Genomic DNA, 24,383 nt, shown 5'->3' on the forward strand with positions numbered 1-24,383 from the left:
AATTCATCCAACCAAAGTTGGTAACCCCAGACCCAGACCCCATTCAGACTGGCCAGCTAGAGGGGACTGGATGTGTATTCTATTTGCTAGCCCCCAAAAAAACTATATCCCCAATCCTGCAATCTGATTTGCAGACAGACAGACCCTTATGCACATACAGCCCTAGAAGCAGGGCCACTGAAGTCAAGGGGGTTCCGCACAGACTCAGCCGCCCACCTTTGTGGATCAGATTGCAGGATCAGGACCCATACCACGCACAGTCTCCAACTATAAACTACACTAATATCACCTATCTTAATAACTCAACGCAGCTCAACTCAACTCAACCACTTTAATTCTACTGTAAAACATTACAACAACACTTCAGAAAGGGGCCTTTTGCCAATAGTAACATTTTAATTCTTTATTTATTTATTTATTCTATTGTCTTTACAATTAAGACCAACTGTACAAAAATAATTAATTCAGTTCTTGGCAAATTCACACATGGGAAAAAAATTCTTCTTTCATTTCTCTCCTTAAAATATTTTGATTCAAGGCATGTGACAAACACATGTACAGTAATGAAATTTACAGTCATTATAAAGAGTTAATTAAGAGTCCAGATACCCATTGTGTTTGGTCAGCTATTGGAAGAAATAGGAAAGAGAGGGAGAACTGTTGTGCCCCATAAAGGTTTAATCACAGAACTAGATTTATTTGAATTTGGGGCTAATGGAAGCAAAAGGCTAACAGCACTGGCTCAAGACAGACATAGTATTACCTGACTATACAACTCAGCCTTGATGCAGCACCCTGTGATTCCAGTGCTGAGTCTCCATACACTTCTATAGATGCAACACAGCTCTGAATTGCAGGGCAGCCCTGTATTGCTAATCCTGGGCTCCTCGAGTCGAGATTCACAACGATGCAGTGGGGGAAAGTTCATTTCATTTAAGTGGGATTTGAACCCAGGGCTCCAGAGATGAAAAACTAGTTGAGTTATCGACTTTGCCACCAAGCCTCCTGCACCAATATCACTGGACTTTGTTTTCTCACGCTGGCGCTTGGTGCTGCTGTCTTCCCTCAGTGAATCCCAAACATTCTCCTAATCCCCAGTTTCACTTCCCCCATGTGGGACACCTCGCTAATTCTTTTCAAGGATCAAGAGACTTGCAAAAATGATCAGAATTAACACAAAATAATTCACTTCCACCTATCCAATCAAGAACTGCAGGAGGGAGACAAAGCAGAGCCAGCCTTTAGCCCCTTCTCCCTCCCCCCACCCATGGATTAGAAACATCATAGCTAATCTCATCTTTCATTTAAAAATAGTTTGTCCTTTTTCTTTGAAAAGGTCTCTGAAAATAGCCACAGATTCCAAGGTCAGACGGGACCACTGGAATCATCTAGTCTGGCTTCCTGTATAACACAGGCCATAGAACTTCCCAGAAATACTTTCTGTATGAAAGACAGCATCTCTCTCAGAAAAATACCCCATCTTGATTTAAAAACTGCCAGTGACAGGGAATCACTGGCAGCCTTGGTAAATTGTTCCAATGATGGATAGTCCCTGTTGCTGCTAAAAATGTTTGAGCCATTCCCAGGCTAAATTTGTCTAACTTCAAGTCGGGCACTGATTTATCCTAATATCATGGAGGTTCATTCCAACCCCCGCGCCCCTGACACACACAGCCCCCCGCACAAGGCCTTTGGGGTTGCTGAAACCCTGAGGCCCCACTCCCTCAGTTTCTGGGAGGACCCAGAACCAATTAATGACCTGGGGAGAGGAGGCAGTGCTGCCCTGGCTGCTGCCATCGCCACCAACTCCCTTCCCAGCAGCTGGCTGCTGCTGAGCTTGCTCCTTCCTCTGAGGAGCAGCCATTGTGATTTGTATGAGGGCAACTCAGCAGCCCAAGAGGCAGCACCATTAAGTAGACTAAGCACGGGAGCAAGTCCACAGAACTCCTCTGTTCTAATGCCGGCTCTGAAACAGACACAGGCCCTGATTCAGCAAAGCACCTAAGCAAATGCGTAACTGAAGTGGTCCTATTAACTTCAAGAGGATACATGGAATTAAGCATGGGCTTCCTTGCTTGGCTGCACTGAGGCTGTGGTTTCTGCATCTCTAAAGTGGATCATATTTAGCTACCATGCACTGATGGTGTAACAATGAATGTTTGTAAAGTGCTGTAAGCAGAATGCACACAAAGCACATCAAAGGCAGCAGGTTTAAAACAAACAAAAGGAAGTATTTCTTCCTACAACACACAGTCAAACTGTGGAACTCCTTGCCAGAGGATGTTGTGAAGGCCAAGACTATAACAGGGTTCAAAAAAGAACTAGATAAATCCATGGAGGATAGGTCCATCAATGGCTATTAGCCAGGATGAACAGGGATGGTGTCCATAGTCTCTGTTTGCCAGAAGCTAGGAATGGGCAACAGGAGATGGATCACTTGAGGTTTACTTGTTCTGTTCAGAGGGAATGATGCTAGAATGGGCTAGATGGACCTTTGGTCTGACCCAGTATGGCCATTCTTATGTTTGTGGCCTCCAGTCCCACAGCTTAGATTCACAGACTCTAAGGTTAGAAGGGACCATTAGGACCCGTCTGAAGCTAGTCTGAAGCTTATTTCAACAAGCTGTCCTTTTCAGAACTCTTCTAACTGTTCACAACTATGTAGGACACTAACAAGCAACCAATATCCCAGTCTCCTGCAGCAGGAAGCTGGTGGCAATCTGAGGAATCAGTCATGTTTTTAAGGGGTGAAAGACTTTTACGGGCTTCTCCAAATTACTGGACAGAAGCAGGGTAGCTGGTCATCGCTCCACAGCAGCAAAGACAAGAGCAAGGCAGCCTGGTCTCCATAGCTGCAGCAAAGTCATGTTAAGAAAACCAAAAGGTTTATTGTACATTTAGAAAGCGCTCTAGTCTGATGGAAGTTCAGAGGCGTACGGATTTGGACTGCAAGTCAAAGCAGCAAACAACAGCGTGGAGGAATTCAGGTACTCTCTCATCAAACAGTTCTACCAGAGAGTGTTCTGCGGGACGTCATGGGTCCAGCTCTTTTCAGGCAGGCTCGAGAGAGCCAATGGTGCTTGTTAAGAGTGTCTCAGACTGAAGTCTCTCCTGTTCGCAGCCACGCTCACCAAGGTCACCATCCGTATAATTACACCTCTGGGGTCCAAGCTAAGCTGACACAGGAGTCAGGGACGAAGTCTTTCGTCCCACATGCAAGTGGCTGGGTACAGCAATTACTGGGGGGTCGTTTGGTTCTGCTTAAGGCAGGTCAACAGGTGATATGGACCAATGGCTGGTTACACTGTTGCAAAAGTTGTGCCCTCACCTCATGGTTTTTCATGTCTCCTCATTTCAACTCCACCCCTCAGCCCAAGCTGCCTGGTTCTAGCTGACTGTTTTGTAATGGCTACATTCAGCAGTGCTGCTCTATCACCACCAAGGGCAGCTCCTCTCAAACTGTGGTGGGTGGAGCACTGACTGGCCTCATGGCACTAATTCCCCTCCTCACTTCCAGCTCTTAAATTGCATTACAAGAAGCTAAAAACCATTTTGCTTATGTGGAAAGGTCACATGAGGAAAGTCATGACTGTGGTTGACACAAAGGCTCTGACTGCAATTAAAAACTCATGGCTAGCCTGTGCCAGCTGACTCGGGCTAAGGGGCTGCTTAATTGCGGTGTAGACATTCAGGCTTAGGCTGGAGCCCAGGCTCGAGGACCCTGCAGCTGATGCTGGAAAGTCTACACCGCAATTGAACAGCCCTGCGAGCCCGAGTCAGCTGACACGGGCCAGCCGCAGGTGTCTGACTGCAATGCAGACATACCCTAAGATACTAGGTCATCACCAATAGAAAGGAAGCAGTCTGTGCAATCATAAGTGTGAGAGATGGGGTCTGCACAACCGCCAGCAGAAGCGGGAGATGTCTCCAACATAAAAACCTCTGTTAAAAGGTGAACCACACTATGGAAAAAGAGTCTGAGAAGCCCTGTTCTAGGGACACAAGGATGTTATGGGTATATTATACAGAGCACACACTGCTCACAGTGGGAGACTTAAGATTTCCCAATGGTGATTCCTTTAAAGAGAGTCTGGTTTACGTTTGTATTAATTGCACTGCTCTGCATCTATTCTCTCTCTTCCCGTCACAGTGAAACCTTTTCTCCCCTAGGACTCCTGGCACTGTTTGTCTAGCACCAGTACAACTCCACCAATGCTAGCAACGGGCGCAAGTATTTATATCATCATGTCATTTAAACCTAAGCAGGAGCCCCTAACCCTCTACATTACTGGTGGTGGTAGACGAATCATGAAAGAAATCATAGGGTAGATGCAACTTGGCTGTCTGCATCCATAAGCCAGAAGGGTGATTCTGCTGATTAGTCCAACAGCAGCAGGGGCTGTGTTCTGAAGAAACAGGCTGATTTATTGCATTGAGATGACAACCTTTCCTGTTGACTTGCGCTGGGTTACACGGCTAAAGGCTTCATTCACCTGCAAACACAAAACCTCAGTTGTTTATACAAAAGGGCATGTACGTGTACACACACACACACACACACACACTCCTGCAACTGTTAGTTGCTACTGTAGCCATCTTAATTTGCATTCTCTACAGTAATTTCTAGAGACAGATGTATTTGGCCAAATTTTTATGATTGCCCTTTAAAAATCCCCCTGCATTTTTTTTTGTGTATAAAGATTTGGGGCACATGAAAACTTGGATTTGTGCATGCAGGAAAAACAACTATGCACAAGGATTTCAGGGGCAGTTTTAGAGGGCAGGTTGGAACACTTTAAAAATCTGACCAAGTGACTTCACCACTGTCACATTCCAGAGTGCAATCCAGGCCAGCGAGGGGCTGTGTCAGCACCTGCCCTATAACCTTGGCTGCCTCATGATGCTTTGCTGTTGTAGCTCCCAACCTGGGCTGCCCACAAACAGCATGCAAGTCACACCCTGAATGTCTGTGTATAGCTGCAGCCCTGGCCAAGCAGCCCCAACCCCAGCAGCCTGTCCGCAACACACCAGTCACACTCTGGCTTCCACTAGCCTCGGTGACTACCTGCAGGGTGACCCCAACACACTACCAGTCCTGAGTTTCCCCACAAAACTTTGTTCTGCACTGTCCAGCCCACTCCTGGAAAGTCCGGATATTAAGATTCGCTGCTCCTGTGAAGAGTCAATATTCAACAGTTTGCTACTTTAACTGGAGTTACCAAACAGTTCTATTTAAAACACAGCACTGGATGGGTTTAGATTAAAAAATAAAAAGTTTGTTAACAAAAGAAGAATTCATTTAAAGTCCTATCAAGTATAAGAGATGAAGTTAGAAATGGGTAAAAGCAAATAAAAGTGAAAACACAACTAAACATTTAAAACCTAATCTAGAAAGTTTCGGTTCAAGGTTTTGTTCAAAATGGCCTCTCTGACCCCCCGTCCCCTTCCCCTTCCAGCAAGATGGGAACTGACCCTTTCCTTCGTCAGGATCTCTCTCCAAGACCCAGAGGCGCTGGGGCCTTTGTCTTCTTAAGTGAAAGAGAGAGAACTTGAGGTTCTCTGCCCCTTTCTTGATAGTCCAGTGAACCTTTGAAGCAGAGTCTTCTGAAGGTTACCCTTCAAAGTAAAGTTTATTCATGCAGTAAAGAAGGTGACACAGAAGCTCGTGGTGAAGGAGGCTCCATGTCTTTTTTCTCCTCTCCTGTGTTTGCTGAAGTGAAAATTTGCTTTGTGGCCTGCCATTTCCCCCTCTTACTGTCTTGAGGACTCTGTTTACTACTTATCTGTAAATTGAGATAAATACACATTCCTTGTTTAGGACAGACCTGCTTAACAACCATTGCCTAGGCTGCGTGGGAGTGAACGTGTGCTAATAATGTCAGACAGGGGGATGTCATTACTTTACATAGAATGTTGCTACATACATTTCATCATGATAATATTGATCAGCGAGTTATTAGTTTTCCAGTGATACCCCACAAGGTATATTTTGTACAAAGGTTATTACAAGGGTGCGTAGCATGTGAATAGAGGGATGCTTTTGGTCACAACCACAGAACCATGCACTTCTTTACCCACATGCATACCTCAATTAAAATCATTACCCACAAAAAAATGGAAATTCACAGAGATCAAATTTCCCTACCCACTCACCATGGGGTAGCATTAGAGACACTCAAAAGCTTAATCCTTTACTGGGTGGGTTAATTTCTCTATCTTTGGCCTAACTATTTCTATCAGCCATTTTCAACTACTGCAAGGTGAAGACAAAGTCAGTACCAGTTTCGTTCATCATGCTAAGGAGTTTGGCCAGAACGGCCCCCAGGGTACCTGGTGCTTTCTTATCAGCTCAAAAGAATGTTACTCAGATTGGTCTCTGCAAAGTCTGACACTGAAAATATCAGAGACTGTTATTGCTAGTTGCATTTCCCAGAGTTTCCTGGTCAGTCTTGTTGCCACTGGCCCATCATCTATGAGGCGCAGATGTCTGGTTTAGGTGGCTAACATGCTCTTTAGGTTTTAGATGTAATTATGTGTGTGACGCTATGAATAGTGGAATTTAAATGCAATCAGATTGTTACTCTAAAGTACAACAGGTGGTAGTCGTGACCCAGGGAGCCCCTGAATGCCAGCTGGCAGAGGGCCCACCACACTGTAACTCACATCAGGCCTGACACGCACATTGCTCCAACACACTGTTATCATAATCTATATCTAAAAGGTGTCATGTAAGGCATCATACTCAAACTTATAACATACTGGTCATTAATATTATTGCGTGGTGTATGTACAGACAGTGTATAAAGAATTATAGATGTGTGCTGGAAATATGTTCGTAGCACGTGGCTGGGAAACAGTGCATAAGCCCAGCCTGTCCGAGACAAAAGAATGTATTTCAGCCACTTGACTGTGTCACCAGTGTAAATTGAGTAAGACGAGGCCAGAAACAATGGAAGTATATTTACATGGAAGGTAAACAAAGTCATCAAACTAGCAAATGGGGGAGATGACTACTTAACAATCAGGGCAGTGGATAGAGGCTGTACCCCCAGGAAGCCTTCCTGCCTCTTGAAACAGAGACGATGGACTTTGGAAAATATACACCGAAACAGTAAAAATTTTTGGCATCCATCACCAGAGGGACACAAAAGGCCAGAACTCTTCATGTCAGAGAAAAGCAGATCCCTCAACCGAGGGAGTTGAAGTCTCTAAGAACTGACTATAGGTGCGAAACCTGCTTTGCAAAAGATTGTAACTTGCTGAAGTTTTAGTCACTAGAAAGTGTGTTTTGTTTGTAACTTTTCATGTTTCTTTCACTCTTACTTGAAATCATTTAAACCTATGTTCTTTGTTAATAAACATTCTTGTTTTATTACAAAACCATCTCAGTGCTGTGTAGTGAAGTGAAGTTTAAATCGTCAGCTAATCTAACAGGCTGCTGTATGCTCTGTCTTTCTGGAGGCAGCGAACTTAACAACTTCTATGAGAGGGACTGAACAGTGTCGAAGGATGTCTCTGCGGAACTCAGGCTCACCGACTGACCAGCAAGGCAAGGTTTGGACTGGCAGAGTCCTGAAGAGTTTGCTGGCAAGGCAGACAAGCTGGCACGCCCGGGAGCTGGCACATGGCTTATCAGTAGCAAAGCTCACTCTTGCCGAGGCAGAATGGTGACCGAGTGGCTCCCAGTTCTGGGTGACCTGAGCAAGACATCACTGCAGTGCAGTTTGTTCTGGAGGAACAAACAGCTCAGCATTTGTATTGGAATTTGCTCTTTGTGGGCTTTTTGCCTCAGGGATCCATTTATGAGGCTGAAATAACACAAGAGCTGACCATCTCATGGCACTTCCATTAACCAGGAACTGAAATGCCAGAAAATTACTAACCAGCGTGTAATTCTGACTCCTCTAATGCAGGGGTTCTCAAGCTTTTTCCTTCTGAGCCCCCCCGAACATGCTGTAAAAACTCCATGACCCACCTGTGCCACAATAACTGTTTTTCTGCATATAAAAGCTAGGGCTGGTGTTAGCAAGCAGGGCAATTGCCTGGGGCTCCATGCCACAAAGCTACATTGCTCAGGCTTCGGCTTCAGCCCCAGGCTTCAACCCTATGCAGTGAGGCTTCGGCTTTCCGCCCTGGGCCCTGGCGACTAACGCTGACCATGCTTGGAGGACCCCTGAAACCTGCTAGCGGCCCGCAGGGGGCCCCGGACTCCAGGTGGAAAAACACTGCTCTAATGGCTCCCAGAGTGAAAGATGTAAATTAAGACATAGCTGCATCCCCCAATTCACCTTTAAAAAAAAAAACAATTTTACCCCATTGTATTACTGACTCTTAAGTTGTAAGGTCTTTGTGAAAGGAGCTGTCATTTTTACAGGTCTGTACCATGGCTAGCACAAGGGGGGCCCAACCTGGCACTTCCAAAACATAAATACTAAATAATCATCATACATATTGGAGACATTTAAAGCCAATAACACTGGAATGAAGGAGAAAAAAAAAGGGATTTCTTGAAGAACCGGGGTTCTGTGCCGTGTTTGAAACTGGAGGGTTTTTGTACGTATCAGAGGGCATTCACCACACACAAAATTCACTCAGACGCAAAACTTTACTCTAAACAAAGCAATCCTGAGAGCTTGACACTGCATAAGGTCATCACAGTTTATGAAAATATACATGTCAAGGTTTTAATTTAATCAACAGCAGCATTTACTTCCTATAGTGATGACAGGTTCTTGGCAGATACCGGAGTTTAGAGTTAGTTCTGAGGCATAGATCAAACCTACGTGTCTCCTAGTTGTAACTCATATTTTTCCCTCCCTAAGAGGTATGGGGCATAGGTGCTGGAACGAGGGGGGCGGGGAGGATGCTGCATCCCCTGGCTTGAAGTGGTTTCCATTTCAGGGTTTACAGGGTTTACAGTTTGGTTCAACGGCTCTCAGCATCCCCACTATACAAATTGTTCCAGCGCCCTTGTACAGGGGCTCAAGCTTTGGGCCTTCCCATTCCCCAGAGAAGTGCTGATAGCAGCCCACCACATTAGACAGCTTCTTCCTTCTATTCAGCCTCTCTCAGAGAACTGTGAATCCTGCCAGCGAGTGTCATCTTGGGCAGCACTTTACCTCTTCCAGTTTGAAGACCGCTCCTACATGAGGTTGGATCCGTCTTTCCTGGCAGTACCAAAGAGCAGAGGAGAGTGATGACGAAAAAACAGGAAAGTCCTCTTCCCGGTATCGACCCCAGAACACTCCCAAGGCAGACACGTTCTTCAGAAGCAGCAGGTTGGCTGGGACAGAGGGGATTGCTCCTCCAGCAAAACCCACCACCACAATCCTGCCCTCCCAAGCCAAACTGCAAAGGGGAGGGAAAGGAGATGTATTTAATGAGGAAGAGCAAGCATAGGGTAAAATTGTGATCTCACTGGGGAAAAGGGGGAGGGGGGTGCCTCTTCTTCATTGGGACCAGAGTTTGGTCCTTAATGAAACACTGTCTCAAACTCAACACTAGGGTTTTAGCTCATTGAAGACAGGACTTTGCCACTACACCATCTGCAGGTAGGATCTCATCAGAATTTGTCAACTAAAAGGGGAGCATCTGGGCCAACCGTTTCCAAGTTTGAGCACCTGCTGGTGGCCTTTAGAGAGCTGGCTGGTCACATGATGCTGACTGATCCATGTTGTTTCTAGCTTTTACATTGCATTAAGGACAGGTGAAAACACATTAAATATTTTCCTACTGTTACTTTTCCAGGTGAGCAGTTACTATATTTCACACAGGTACATACTGCGATTGCCAGTGAGGGTTACCCACAGAATGATCTCTTTATTAAGTTTCAGAACCTCAGCTCTAGTAGTACTTGCATGGGGCCCCCTAGGGAAACTGGCTCTGCACGAACTGGTTCTGCTAATTAATCAGAGACACTTTCTCCCAGTCAGTACTCAACCAACGCCCCAGTGTGGCACTAAGTAGCACCCCTCTTTCTGATTACATGTGAAAAAAATCAAGGCCCTAAATATCTGTGGTCAGTAAAGAGCGAGATTGGGTGCTATATCCAAACTCCAGCTTGCAGAATTACATTCTGGTGGCTCCCTATATTCCCTTGCAGTTTCAACTGGATACTTGTGAAGCATGCAGAGGGAGGGTCCCAGGAGACCACACATTTCATACCCCTAATGCACGTCACTCAGAACGTAACAGAATCGTATTTCAACGCACCTATGTAATGCCTCTTTGAAGATGTCCCCTCCAACGGCATCAAGAACTACATTGACCCCTCTGTTATCTGTAAGTTTCTTCACCCCCTCCTTTAGGCTCCCTTGGGTGTAATTCACGCTATGGACTGCACCCTTCTGCAGAGCCAGGTTGCATTTGTAATTACTTCCAGCTGCTGCTATCACCTGAAAACAAAGGAGGAGCGAGTGTTACAGTCTGGTCTTTCATGGTGGAAGACAGCATGAGCTCTCCGAGGCAGGGACTGTCTTTTAGTTCTGTGTTTGTACAGCACCCTAGCACAATGGGGTCTGAGGCTCCTAAGCACTATGATAATGCAAATAAAATAAAATAAAATAATAAAGGCATCTTTGCTCAGAGTGATACAATAGGTGCTTTAGCATGTTATCATAATCTATTACAGTACCAATAACTTAAATAAAAGCTCCATAGTAATGTATCTTCTATGTAAATGTCCCCAAAAATGCTTTACAAATTTAAAATGATGTACAAACTGTATCTATATCACTGTACCATTCACTGAAGAACAACCACTGCTGGGATGGAACGCAGCAGCTGTTGGACAACGCACAGCAGCACTATATAACAACTTAAGGCAGAAAGAGAAGACCAGTCCCATCTGCAATTGAAACTTCAGGGGAATTTAGAGAGAGACTGCATTTACCCAAACTGGTCCCTGGTCTGGGTTTAAGCCTAGTACTCCTACCAAATGTGCCACAGGATTTTTAACATACCCCAGTGCACTTGGAGGAGTTTTCCATCCCTAGAAGCATGATAGGATTTCACTCAGAGGGGAGACTACCAGCCGCTGAATTACTTGCTCCAGATTTCTCCAGTCAGACTCTGTGCTTTGTGGGAGCTCTATCACGCACAACAAACCATTTTGTTGGATCATATTAAAGAAGTTCTGTATTAAAATCACAAATGAGTTTGATTCCCCATAGTTTAAATTCCAGGGTATTACTAATTAAGAGGTCTCTTGGTTTTTGGTCTCTTGCTTTTACTGTTTCTCTCCCTCTCTTTGTGAAACTTGCAAGCTGCTAATTGTGTTAGTACATCCTAAGACAGTCAGTTCTCAAAGCTATACTTTGTAACAACAGAAACAGCACACAGAGACTCCCTTTATCTTGCTTTGTTAACAATTGTGATTAAAATAGAGATAGAGGATGTATGTGGATGGATGCTTGGTGTGGATAATAACTGAATGATCTGGGAGGTGCCAGCCTAAGAATCCAGTGTCTATCGGCCGAAGAAGGCATAAAGTGGAAACAACCAGAGGACCCCCGGAGGGCAGACTGGAATCCACCCAACAGCCTCAAGGATGGGAGAACCGAAGAACAATACGGAGCCATCAGGAATGTGCCATCTGCTGATTGATTCAGCAACAGCATGATGAACTAATTCCCATAGACTGGCATAGGAATAAATTCCTATAAAAATGGACTCTAGAAACAGAGCTTTGTGGTCTGACTCTGCAAACCAACTTCCAGGAGCATCAGATGTGCATCTGACAAGGCCCTGCTCCCTCCTCGTGTCCAGGCCACCTGGCCAGTGGCTTGGCACGAGCAACTCTAAGACTGGTAACTATGATAACCACCTTGCAGAACCTGTGTGTGTGTGTATGAATGAATGTGTGAATAAATATGAAATTGAATGGAATGTTATAGCTAAAACTAACTGCTTACTATGATTCTTTCTGTATTCACCATAAATGTGGCATTTTGCCTTATTCCCTTTAATAAGATCCTGCTGGTTTTTATTTTATTGGTATAACAATTTGAACTGGAGTTATTTCTGCCTTGTCACTTTGTGCAGTTCTTTTTACTGAGGGGTGTTCTACTTATAAAAAAAAAAAAGCCTCTCTTTTAAAAACCCTAACAGCATACTATTTCCTAACCCGATTTATACTGTGATGGTTGGAATAAATTCATCTCTTATTCCCATAAACATCAAACGCTATTATCCCTTAGATCTACATTGGTTCAAATCTAAAGGATGAAATTTTCAAAATGACCCAGTGGCTTAGGACCCTAAGTCCAATTGACTCTCAAAATGAATTAGGCCTGTAAGTACGTAAATCACTTTTTAAAATGGGACTCAGGAGCCTAAGTCACTTGGGCACCTTTGAAAACATTCCCCCTCTATCTCCCACTTGGATAAGAGCTCAATTCTGCACTGGAAAGAATCAAGGGAAATTATGGGGCTCCACGGCGGAGCCCATAGCAGGAGCACAGGGAAGGCAGGTGTTTCATGAGGGGAAAGTGCATTAGTGTGTGTGCTGTGTTTGAGAGATGGAGCCTGAGAGATGGAGTCTGGTTTACTGGATTACCAGCCCCTCTGACTTTACAAATCTCCTGGGTTCTGTTCCCTACTCTACCGATAATTCATTGGGACACCTTGGGCAACTCCCAACATCTACGTCCTTTTTAGTAATGCACATCTTGAAAATGGAGAATAATACTTGCCTACTTTGTGAAACTTAATTCATTAGTGTTTGGAAAGGTCTCTGAATGCTCAGATGGAGCATGCTATAGAAGGCACACTCATTACTACAGTGGGACACACGTAGAATACAGATTCATTTGAAAAAGGGACATACCTTTGCCTTGAGAACGTTAGCAGCTACATCGATAGCAGCAAGCCCCGTGGCCCCAGCAGCTGCTGTCACTAAAACCGTTTCCCTGAGACAGAGACAGAGACTGAAATAAACAGAGCTTCCCTCCACAACAGAAAAGCAGTGCATTGCGTGCCTGCCTACTAACAATACACAGTTTCCCATTTGTCTTGAAGATGAAAGATCTCCTTGATCAGCTTAAAAAGACTCCAGCAATTGATTTTACCCCATGATCCATTTCAGTAGTAAGAATTTTCCACATCTTCAATGGTATTCTCTTTCCCAGAATCTTTCCCAAAGGCATGAGTAAGGGGAGCTTGACTTTTCCCAAACACCAGTTCATACCCGGATGAAATGAGTCACCGTATCCCCCATCGAGTGTGAATCTTTTACATTCCAAAGTGAAGTGATCTGATAAGAGAATATCTGCATGTTTTCAATTACTGTACAAGTAGATATACATTTACTCCAGTTCAGGTGTAACAGCAAACTGTGCTGTTTGCAGAGTTGGGGCAGGGGAGAGGACGGTTTTTCTGTTAAGGCACAAGAATTGGCTCTGGATGCTGTTCTTACCTCTGCCACGGACTTCCTGTGTCAATGTAGACAGGTCAATTCTCTCTCTGGCTTTGTTCTCCCTATTTCACATACACACCCTAAAGTCTCCACAGAGCACTTGCTGCACTTCCAAATCCCAATCCAGAAGTTAAAAAATTCCCAACCAGGCTCCTTTGCTCCCAAAGGGACCAATGTTTCCCTTAAAACCTGCCTGTAACAGTACAAGCCTACTTATCCAAAAGGAGAGCTGTTGTCTTAGGATAAATTAGCAGAGCAATGCATGGCATGCACTGATATTGGGCAGGAAGGCTAATTTTCAGCTAAACAACAGGTTGGATTTGGACACAATTTGCCTGCCTGGGATACAGCCCAACCCTACCAGCTATTTCACAGCAATATGCACTGGTTTCTGGGGCTTATAAAAATCCCTCTGTTCAGCAGGTTTTTGCCAAGAACATCACAAGGGTATAAAATGCTTTTTAAAATATGTAATTTTAAATTGTTGAAAAGCTATCAATGTGTTTGTGTACTTTGAGTTTATAAAAGCAGCCCTCATGCAGGCTATGGGCGTTGAACAATTTTAAAGTGACACATACACAGTTTGTTGACTAGTGTATTGCCTTTTCACAGTGACCATCTTCCGTGTGGGAAGTGACCCCATCACCGTAGTATCTGAGCACCTCCCATACATCAGTCAATATTATTTATTTATGACATCCCTCTCAAATAGGGAATGAGCCCCATTTTACAGATGGGGAAACAGAGGCACAAAGATTAAGTAACTGGCCCAGGGTGACACAGTCTGTGGCAGAGAAAAAAACTGAGCCTAAGGTCTCCCGAGTCCCAGTACAGGGTTAACCATGAAACTATCCTTTCTCCATAAATGTAAAGGTACCATCAATATCTGTGATGGATTTCCCGCCATATGAACCCAGGACTCCTCACACCTCCATACTCCCAGACCGCCAAGCCTCTCCAGCATGTCCCAGGTCAGCCTGGAAGGGTCTCCCCTCCACTAATGAACCATGTATCACTGTCCTTATAATCAGCCCCCACAGACAAAACTAGGACTCAAAGCCCAGCATAGTGAGCCCTCCACTAAGCTCACCCGATGAAACCAGAGAGCAGCATAATCTCCCGAGGAAGCAGCAGACATGTCATCACTTGGAACTAGACAAAGGACTAGAAAATATACTGTAAAGAATAGATCTTCCCCAGCTGGGAGAGGTAGGGAGATGGGCTGTCTGTCAGAACAGGTCATTTCTATCCCTAGCAGCTATTATTCTATCCTAGTATTTTCCCATAAAATACTAATGGATGCAGATCTGAGACTTTTCTTTTTTTCAGAAGCATTGCTTCATATGTCCTCAAGGCAGATCCAGCATCCAGTTCTGGTTTACTTTGTGGTTCTCTCTTGGTGTGGACAGTGACACTTAACAAAACACTCATCTTCACCCATACACACAATGCATATTAATTTCTACTACACTCTTGTCAAACTCATTGTGAATCAGTGGCCAGGGAAAACCAGCAGCCTCACTCCCCACGGGACAAAAAGACAGCCTGATCTAAGAAAAGGAGTACTTGTGGCACCTTAGAGACTAACCAATTTATTTGAGCATTAGCTTTCGTGAGCTACAGCTTACTTCATTGGATGAAGTGAGCTGTAGCTCACGAAAGCTTATGCTCAAATAAATTGGTTAGTCTCTAAGGTGCCACAAGTACTCCTTTTCTTTTTGCAGATACAGACTAACACAGCTGTTACTCTGAAGCCTGATCTAGTGATCTGAGCAGAGTTTAGAAACCGGGAATGCCTGGATGTTATTCCCAGCTTCACCACTATCATACGGCATGACCTTGGCCACAAGACCTCTTCTATGTCTTTGTTTCCCCATCTACAAAGCGGTAACAATAATAATACTTAATGAGTTCACTGAGTGCCTCGACATTATTTTGATGTATGCCTAATATGGGAGATTAGATGTTAGGAGTATAGCTGGCTGGAGAATAATTCTGTTTCGTGACAACCTTCCAGACTTTGAAATTTGTTTTTGTTCCCATACAGAACACAAGCAAAAACACTTCAAGCATTTTTGTGAAATGGAATTATGTGAAAATGTCCTTCTTGAATTGAAAAGGTCAGGTTTTCAGATCTGGGGGCTCTCTCTCTCTCTCTCTCTCTCTCTAGAAGTGAGCAGAAAGACCACCCTGAATCTCAGAAGCTTTCCCATCAAAATCAGTAGGTCTCCATGAAACATTTGGACTTTGACAAAAACAGTATATTCCAATGACCAAAAGGTTTTGTTGAAAATATTGCAACCAGCTCTATTTATGAGATATGACATTTTGATTTTTTGCAAATGAAACGCACTCTGCAGGGACTAAGTATCGTTACTGCTGGACACGTTATGCTTTGGACTCCTCTGATCACTTACCCTGGCTGCGTGCGTGCTCTATGATCCAGGGCCAAAATGGCTGTGCCATAAGACACAGGCAATGCTGCAGCTTCTTCGTAAGAAACACCTTCTGGGATTGGCCACAGCATCTACATGAGAAGACAGAGCAACACTCTTAATCCTGAAGAGGGATAGAGGATGAAATTCTGTCTTTTCCAACTGCTTTAGTGAGCACTTTGAACATGATACAGAAGCATGCTGTCAAGCTGTCCTAAACATTACACTATGTGAAACCGTTAATTTCATCCAAATAAGTTTTAATGCAATTTTTCTTATCAGCCCTTTCTGCGTTTTCGAGGATTCTCTAGAGCAAACCCCAGTTCATGGCAATGAGGGCAGGAGAACAAACATCAAAAACAAAGGCACAGACTGGAAGATCTCACAGGAGCCAAAAACTAAACAACATGAGACATAAAACCTTTTGCAATAATGGAAGACACATTTATATTTAAATTGTAGTTACCTTCTGATCAGCTACGCACTCCCCAGCCATTGCACTAGTGCCAGTCACACCAATTACCCTGTCTCCCTGCCGGAAAAGCACCAGTGGACAGGCGTTAGGAGGAAAACAATCACTTGATCTCACCCCTCTCTTTGGATTAAGTCTTTGATCTTCCTTCTTTCCCAAGAAGGACCCAAGGACCCGAGCAGCACAAACTAAACCTGATAACAGTTCAGGCAGCAATTGCATTAATCAGATACCTCCCCGCCCTTCCCACCTTTGCTTCTTTTTCCAGACCCTTATTCCTCTCTCTGATGGGACTTGAAATACTACCACCTTCCTGCACACACCTCCAACCCATCAAGCAGAGCTCACAACTTTGCAGATACTATAGTGCGGACAGCTTAAACAGTTCCCCCACACTGCATCCTCGATACTCCCTGATCAACCGGGAATCCGTTCCTAACCCCAGCACCACTACATCTCACTTACCTCCTGCACTGTGCTGACGTTCGCTCCAGTCTCCATCACCATCCCTGAAAACTCCATTCCTAAAGCAGGAGAAAGTCATGCACATCCCACAAACACTGAACCAGGCCACTTCCCCAGCTGCACTCAGCACTGTCCTCTGCAGATGGGATCTAGGGATTCTCACCTACTCCAACTCTGGACTGGGGTGGGGAGAGCAGAGAGACAGTGAGTTCAGCTAACGTTAGCCTCATGTGGCAGATGCAGGCAGCTCTACTCTCCCTGGCTGGCAAAGATATTGCAGTACTTGGAAAAGACAGAAATGCCAAAGGAGAGCTGTGTAAGCTCGGTGACTTGTCTCTCTCACCAACAGAAGTTGGTCCAATCAAAGATACGGACCTCACCCACCTTGTCGCTCTAAAGATGCTCAGAGTCCGCTGCTCTTTGATTTTTAACTCTGAAAATGACCATATTTGCCAGATTACCAATCACCAGATTATCCATGATGGCACAGGTTTGCATACAACATATGGGATACAGCCAGCATTCGAAGGCTGCTTTAGAGAAGATTTAGAAGCAAAGCTGCTAGGAGGCCAGAAGGTGGCACTGTGGGAATGCAGACTGATAAAACAGTACTGCGTAAATGGGGCGGGGAGGGGAGAAGAGTAGAAGTAAGGACTTTTCTAAAGTTATTGTAAAGTAAAAGCTACGTGGCTGTCTGTCTTCAGAGGCGTTCTTATGGCATCAGTGGGACTGTCAGCTCCCAGGCTGGCAAGGGCTGAAGGAGATATTCAAGCCTGAAGGTTTTAGTGCAGCAAACAAACTCAGCAGAGGTGCTGCATGTTCACCGCTACAAGAACAGGAGGTTCGGTGGTTGGAGGCAGGAGGAATTCAGTAAGGGGATGGCATATGCCTAGAATGTCAAGCATGGAGAAAGCCACACACACTATACAGAATGATCCCTGCAGACATTACACTTTAAAGCACTGGTTCTCAACCAGGGGTATGTGTACCTCTGGGTTTACGCTGGGGTTTTCTTGGGGTACACCAACTTACCTAGATATTTGCCTAATTTTACAACAGGTTACATAAAAAGCACTAGTGAAGTCAGTACAAACTAAAATTTCATACAATGACTTGTTTATACTGCTCTGTATACTATACACTGAAATGTAAGTACAATATTTCTATTCCAATTGATTTTATAATTATACGGTAAAAATGAGAAAGTAAGCAAGTTTTCGGTAATAGGGTGCTGTGACAGTTTTGTATTTTTATGTCTGATTTTGCAAACAAGTAGTTTTTAAGTAAGGTGAAACTTGGGGGTAGGCAAGACAAGTAAGACTCCTGAAAGGGGTACAGTAGTCTGGAAAGGTTGGGAGCCACTGCTTTAAAGGGCAGCATAATAACCTGGACTGCATTGGTGGATACTATGAATTCCTGAATTCTAACCCCAGTTCTCCCTTTGAGTTGCCAAGCAACCTTGGGCAAGGCACATAGCCTCTCTGTGTCTCACCGTGCCCATCTGTAAAGTGGGTTTCATTATACTTATCAACCTCTCACCCAGCATTGTCATGAGGATTAATTAGTTAAGCTTTGCCCAGCGCTTTGAAAATACAAAGGTCTGTATAACTGAGAGGTGATAAGAGACTGTGGCCACAGTGAGGTCTTGTCTATGCTAGGAAAATCCATCAGCATAGAATTAGCACATTTATATGATGCTAAACCTGACTTAAAGATGACAGGTGCAAAACATGTGTTAGCTGGATGTGGTTAACCATAAGGTTGTGGCAGAGCTTAATTTGTAATGAAAAAGGTGCTGGGGCTCAAGCAATTAGGTGCCAGGACTCAAACAAACTTTTTACATTCATAACTGATGCAGCAAGACCAGAAGTGCCAGGGCTCAGCCCTGGCAAGCCCTGGCACATATTAAGCACTGCATTGGAGGCAGGGTCACACAGAGAGTTTTCCTTCCCCGGAGCAGCATGACAGTATACAAAGACAAGAAACTGAGAGCCACAAGGAGGCAGCACTTGGGCGAATACACATCCCACTTACTGTGGGTCATTCTTTTGTGGAAGGACAAAGAAATAGTAAGTGTTAAGAATGGGAAATCCATCCCAATCCCCTTGTGCCTGGGAATGTCTGGGAAAACATATTTAAATATTTTCTTCCTTATAATAAGTCAGTAGGACATGAAGACATCCACCTCAAGGCTGTTGGTCTGACTCCAGTCAAGGTCAGAAATGTCCACAATTTGTTTCCATCGTCTGGCTCTTCAGTTGCCTATATTAAATGAGTGAGGAGGTCTCAGCCCGGTTCCTAATGGACAGGGTGTCCACGACACAAAACAACACCACCCCAATTTCTCTTAATTCATCAAAGGCTACGCTGCACCTATTCTATAGCTAGACAGCTTTATTCCCCAGCACTGTCAATCTGTCCCCAGCACTAAATTCACTCAGAATTAAACACAGTAAAGTTAGTCACTCTATAACCTGCACAGATCAGACAGACTCCTACTTACCAGGAGTGAATGGAAGACAATGCTTCTTTTGGTACAAACCCTTACAGGCCAAGATATCAGCAAAATTTACTCCACAGTAACGGACGCCAACCCTGACCTGAAAGAGAGAAGGGAACCTTTCAAGCAGTAGAAACATTTTAAACAGATAACTTCACTGCAGTAGCATTTTAAAACAGCTCTCCCCTTTTCCAGGGACTTACACAGTCCCCATTACCACAGTATCTGAGCACCTCACAATCCATCATGTGTTTCTCCTCCCAACACCCCTGGAGGGAGAGCAAGGCTATTATCCTCATTATACAGTCAGGGACTTGAGGCACAATGAAGCTGAGTGACTTGTCCAAGGCCACACAGGATGTCTGTGGCAGAGCAGGAAATCAAATCGCAGTCCTTCTAGTCCCAGGCCACAATCCAACCCTCTCTCAAAAGACTCCCATGTTTTCTGAGGCACAGACCAGATCCTCAGCTGGTATAAACCAGGGTAGTTCTGTTGATTTTATTGGAGCTATGCAGATTTACTCCAGTGGAGGAGTTGGCCCCAAGTGTTTTGGTGGAAGATGGCATCCACTGAATAGCAGTTACTATCTCAGGATACTTTTCTATTATGTACTACTTTACTATTCTTTTAATAAGTTTGTTTCTTTGACACTCTCCTCAGCACACCCAGAACTGTCAGCCACTGTGTTACTTCTTCCTCAGCAAGACAGTGTTGCTGGAGCTTGGACTGGGTGTCAGCACCCTGCCACAAGAGTTCGTCAACCTCACCAGCAAACTCTTTGAGACTCTGCCAATTTTAACCTGGACTTGCAGAGAACATCCCGCAAACCCCAGTTCCCGAGTTCCCCAGAGACATCTCTGTTGCGTCCAGTCCCTCTCACTGGACACCCACAGAAATGTTTAAGTTTACTGCCTCCAAAGAGACAGCATAAACGCCAGCCTGTTTGGATTCATGCTCCACTTCAATACACAGCACTGAGATGGTTTATATTAAAACCTAAGAATATGTTTATTAATAAAGAATATAAGAATGTGAGCGATACAGAGCAGAGATAACAAACAGAAAATGGTTACAAGCAAAACAAAATAAAACATGCTTTTTAGCATCCAAGACTTAACTATAGCAAGCCACAATCTTTGCCTAAACAGCTTTCTCACTTATATCAAGCTACCACATCGCTAGCCCTTCTGGCTAAGTGATGGATAACTAAGGAGTTCTCTCCTTATTATAGTCCAATAAACCTTTGAAATGTATTCCTCTGAAGTGTAACCCCACAGAAAGTTCTTCTCCCCCACTGTTTGTCTTCTCCTGTTGACTTCCCATCCCCGCTGTTGACTCATTGTCTCTGACATCACCTTGCTCAGTTTACACTGGAGACATAGGCAAACAAGCAAAACAACTTTCCTTTTTCTAGGACAAACTTATTTATCAAGTCTGCCCCCAGAACAGATTTTAGGAACACACTTCCAGCACACATACATAACTGTTTACACACCATCCGTACACATCATGCAATGCCACTCGTAACCAGTGTGTCACCAGTTCTTATATGATACCTCACTCAATACACTTTTATAGTACAATAATATTCTATATGATCAATTGATTCAGCTGCTTATTCTTTAGGTTTCAGACACTGGGGTGTCTGGACCCTGATTGTCACAGTTTTGTTATCAGCTGTTCATTTCAATGGGCTTCTCTGTGCCTTCACATAACATATTATCTGTGTACACACAAGCACTAAGCACTGGACTATGGATTTTCACCTGGTTTTACCTCATCCCAGTGCTGATAATTAGCACTTGGGTTTTACTTGATCAAAGTGCAGTACAACTACAAAATAAGCCTCTCACCAGCTCTGTGAGGTATGGATTGCCACCATATTACAGACAGGGAACCTGAGACTCAGACGGGAAGGGACTCGACTAAAGTCACTCAGCCATTGACCCAGTGGTTGTTTTAAAGTCCCAAACCATCCTCTTTCTTACTGAATTCGTTTCCTTTCTAATCCGCACACAACCTTCATCTCTAAAGCTCTTATTATTTAGGGAGGCAGTGTGGCCTAGTGGCTGGAGCACTAGACTGGGACTCAGGAGCTCTGCATTCTAATCCTGGCTCCGCCACTAGTCTGCTGTGTGACTTTGGGCAAATTAATTTCACTGCTATGTGCCTCAGTTTCCCCATATGTAAAAGGGAGATAATGATACTGACTCCTTTGTAAAGTGTGTTGAGCTCTACGGATGAAAAGATTTTTGTATTACTGCAGTAGACTCTAGAGGCTCCATTGTGCTAGGCACTGTATAAACAGTCCCTGTTTTGAAGAGCTTGCAATGTAAATGGACAAGACAGACCAAAACCAGAAGGGGAAATGAATTTTGGATTGTGGGTGACAGTGAGGAGAGAGTGAGGGAGACTAAGTGAGGAGACGGGTGCTGTAATTAGGGGTGAGAGATGATCAGGGCACAATTCAGTGGTGGGCAGATGGTGAAGAGGAAGAGCAGATCTTAGAGATGTTAAAGAGAAAAAACTGGCAGGATTTAGCAACAGCACTGATGTAGGGGAAAGAAACCAAGAGGACTAGCATAGGACTCCAAGGCTGTGAGCCTGAGACACAAGGATGTAGGTGGGTTTGCCAGCTAAGGGACATTAGATTATTCAAAATAATCAGCAATTCTGCGCATCTCAATCCCAGTACCTCATGGGGCTGCAGAGAAGGGGATGGGAGGTTCCTAATAATCAATGGCTTTGTCAGCTCGGTGCACAGCACTGCTTGATAGTTCCGGCAGGACTGCAATAGGATGTCATTGTTCAGGGAGAACAATCCCAGAAGCTCTTTACCTGAAGCACTGCTCCTGCAACAAAAGAGTATGCGCTAGCATTATACTGTGCTGTGTACCAGTCAGTTGCCACCTTATCACCCCAGAAGTAGCTGCATTTCATAAAGCATTTTGGTTATAAAAGATATCACTGAAAGTATTTTATACAGCAAGGACTGCTTGCTATACATAGGAGACTGCCGATAACCTCTCCATGAAGTGGTTGAGCTTGCATTACGCTTAATTTTAAAAACAAAGTGGGAGAGAAGTTTACTGCTGATGAAAGACTCCAGTAACACTGGACCCAATAGTACTTAGACCTCCGGGGTAGGGACTGTTCTTGGTTATATATTTGTACACTGCCTAGCTTACAATGAGGTTGCTCTAGGTACAACCCAAATAATAAGCCGCCGCCACCACCACCCTGGTTTGAGTTAAGTATGGTGCAGGTGGTGAAATTTAACCACTGCCATTTCTTAACACCTTTTGTCCCTAAAACAAGGGTGCTTGGGGTTACCTAAGGTTTCTTGCCTGCTGGAGAAGAGGCTGCCCTCTGCTCAGTGTCAAAGTCTCCCATGTGCCTACTCCTAGATTTTCTTTGTCACCCTGTCACTGCAATAGCTGCAGTGCTGCCAAACCTCAAGCATTCAAAAATATGAGATTATATATATGCGCATGTATAAAAATTGGGGCGGGGGGTCTTTTTATTTGCCTCCTGGTTTCAGAGCCTTTAGGGGCTCTGAGGCCATGTTTTCAAGCTTTTCTCCCCAACCAGGAGAGCTAGAAACTTACTTTAAGGGGAAAAGTCGCAAAACGGCGATTTCTCACCTAATCCCGAGATCCCAAGGAGCTGAGCGCCTTTAAAAACAAACCACATGTTGCAAGAGTTGACAGCAGTATTCCCCCCCATCCCTAGCCCCTCACTCCCGGCAGGAAAGCCCCAGCACTGCCCCGCTCTCTGCACGGGATGGGAGGCGTGCGCCCCGAGAGGTGGAACTTCGCGGGGGGATCGCGGCTGGGAGCTCAGGAAGGGGCGGGAGCGAGCAGAGCTGGGGCTCCAAGGGAGCACAGGAGGTGCAGGGCACGACTGGGGGGGAGCGCGGGTCGGTTCAGGGCTGGGGTCGGGGGGAGCGCGGGTCGGGGCAGGGCAGGGCCGGGGTCCCGGGTCGGGGAGGTGCGGGGGCGGGGAGCCGGCGGGGCGGCGCACGGCGGGAAGAGGGGACTGCCCCGGGGCCGCTGGAAGGGGAGCCGAGCTCAGACCTGCAGCGCTTCAGCCGGAGCAGCCAGCCAGGCCCCAGGCCCCAGCGCAGCCCCGCCAGCGGCGCCGTCATGCTCCTCCGCGCCGGGCACCCTGCGCTGGCTTCCGGGGAGTGAACACCGCCCCGAGCGCCTCCAACGGGGACTGCGGGAAGCTCCGTCCGGTCCCCGCCTCCCGCGGCCCGGGAGCGCCCCCCCCCCCCTCCGGGGTTCCCCCTCGCCGGGCAGCGCCGCCCCCGCTGAGCGCCCTGCCTCGGGCCGAGTCTGGATCCCAGCCAGCCCCCACCCCCGGCTCTGGACAGCGGGCCCCTGCTCTGCGGCTGTCCCCCACCCCCCCTTGCAGCGCCAAGTCCCCTGCGCCCCCGGCCCTGCCTTCTCCCCTGGGTCAGAGGCAAGGAGGAGAGAAACGGACTTAACTTGAGGGGGGCAAAACTTTGCATATATGCTAACTCAGCAGTTCTCAACCAGAGGTCCCAGGGCCCCCTGGGGGACCACGAGCAGGTTTCTGGTCCGTCAAAATAAACCAGAGAGCAGGGCTGGTGTTAGACTCCCTGGAGCGTGGAGAAGAAAGCTGAAGCATGAGCAACTTAATTGCGGGACCCCCTATGGCATGGGGCCTGGGGCCTGGGCAATTGCCTTGCTTGCCACCCGCTAATGCTGTAGGGTTGCCAGGCATCCGGTTTTCAACCAGAACACCCGGTGGAAAAGGGACACTGGCAGCTGTGGTCAGCACCACTGACCGGGTGGTCATTAAAAGTCCGGTTGGCAGCCAGGGCCGGCTCCTGGCACCTGGCTCCTGGCACCAGCGTTCCAAGCAGGAGCTTGGGGCGACAGTTCGAAAGGTGCACCCAAACACCCTTCCAGAGCCTGCACCCCAACCCCCATCCCAGCCTGGAGCCCTCTCCCACACCCTGAATTCCTCATTTCTGGCCCCACTCCAGAGCCCGCTCCCCCTCTTACACCCCAACCCCCTAAGCCCGCCTAGTGAAATTGAGTGAGGGTATGGGAGAGCGAGCAACCGGA

At 45.8% G+C, this 24,383-nt stretch overlaps 1 protein-coding gene across 3 annotated transcripts; it reads right to left on the reverse strand.

The window, feature by feature from the left end:
• Positions 1-394: 394 nt before the first annotated feature.
• Positions 395-23,482, reverse strand: LOC144268889 (quinone oxidoreductase-like protein 2). Of its 3 annotated transcripts, XM_077824186.1 has the most exons (11): positions 23,364-23,482; positions 22,932-22,961; positions 21,983-22,139; positions 19,290-19,386; positions 16,787-16,845; positions 16,316-16,381; positions 15,832-15,941; positions 12,827-12,908; positions 10,213-10,394; positions 9,120-9,348; positions 395-4,493 (listed from the first exon to the last, which is right to left on the reverse strand). In XM_077824186.1, the coding sequence occupies exons 1-11, from the start codon at positions 23,432-23,434 to the stop codon at positions 4,425-4,427; spliced, it is 1,152 nt and encodes a 383-aa protein (XP_077680312.1). In that variant the 5' UTR covers positions 23,435-23,482; the 3' UTR covers positions 395-4,424. The 3 variants fall into 3 exon arrangements, with proteins under 3 accessions (XP_077680312.1, XP_077680314.1, XP_077680313.1); XM_077824188.1 differs by lacking the exon at positions 16,316-16,381; XM_077824187.1 differs by lacking the exon at positions 22,932-22,961 and having other exon boundaries at positions 23,364-23,478.
• Between the last annotated feature and the right edge of the window lie 901 nt (positions 23,483-24,383).

Source organism: Eretmochelys imbricata, chromosome 8 (assembly GCF_965152235.1).
Source record: "Eretmochelys imbricata isolate rEreImb1 chromosome 8, rEreImb1.hap1, whole genome shotgun sequence".
NCBI lineage: Eukaryota > Metazoa > Chordata > Testudines > Cheloniidae > Eretmochelys > Eretmochelys imbricata.

Coding starts and splice junctions, on each gene's coding strand:
- LOC144268889 (XM_077824186.1), bottom strand. CDS start 23,434: ATGACGGCGCCGCTGGCGGGGCTGCGCTGGGGCCTGGGGCCTGGCTGG. Junction 16,382..16,786: donor ACGTCAGCACAGTGCAGGAG/GTAAGTGAGATG, acceptor CTTTTCCGGCAG/GGAGACAGGGTAATTGGTGT. Junction 12,909..15,831: donor AGAGCACGCACGCAGCCAGG/GTAAGTGATCAG, acceptor TCTCTGTCTCAG/GGAAACGGTTTTAGTGACAG.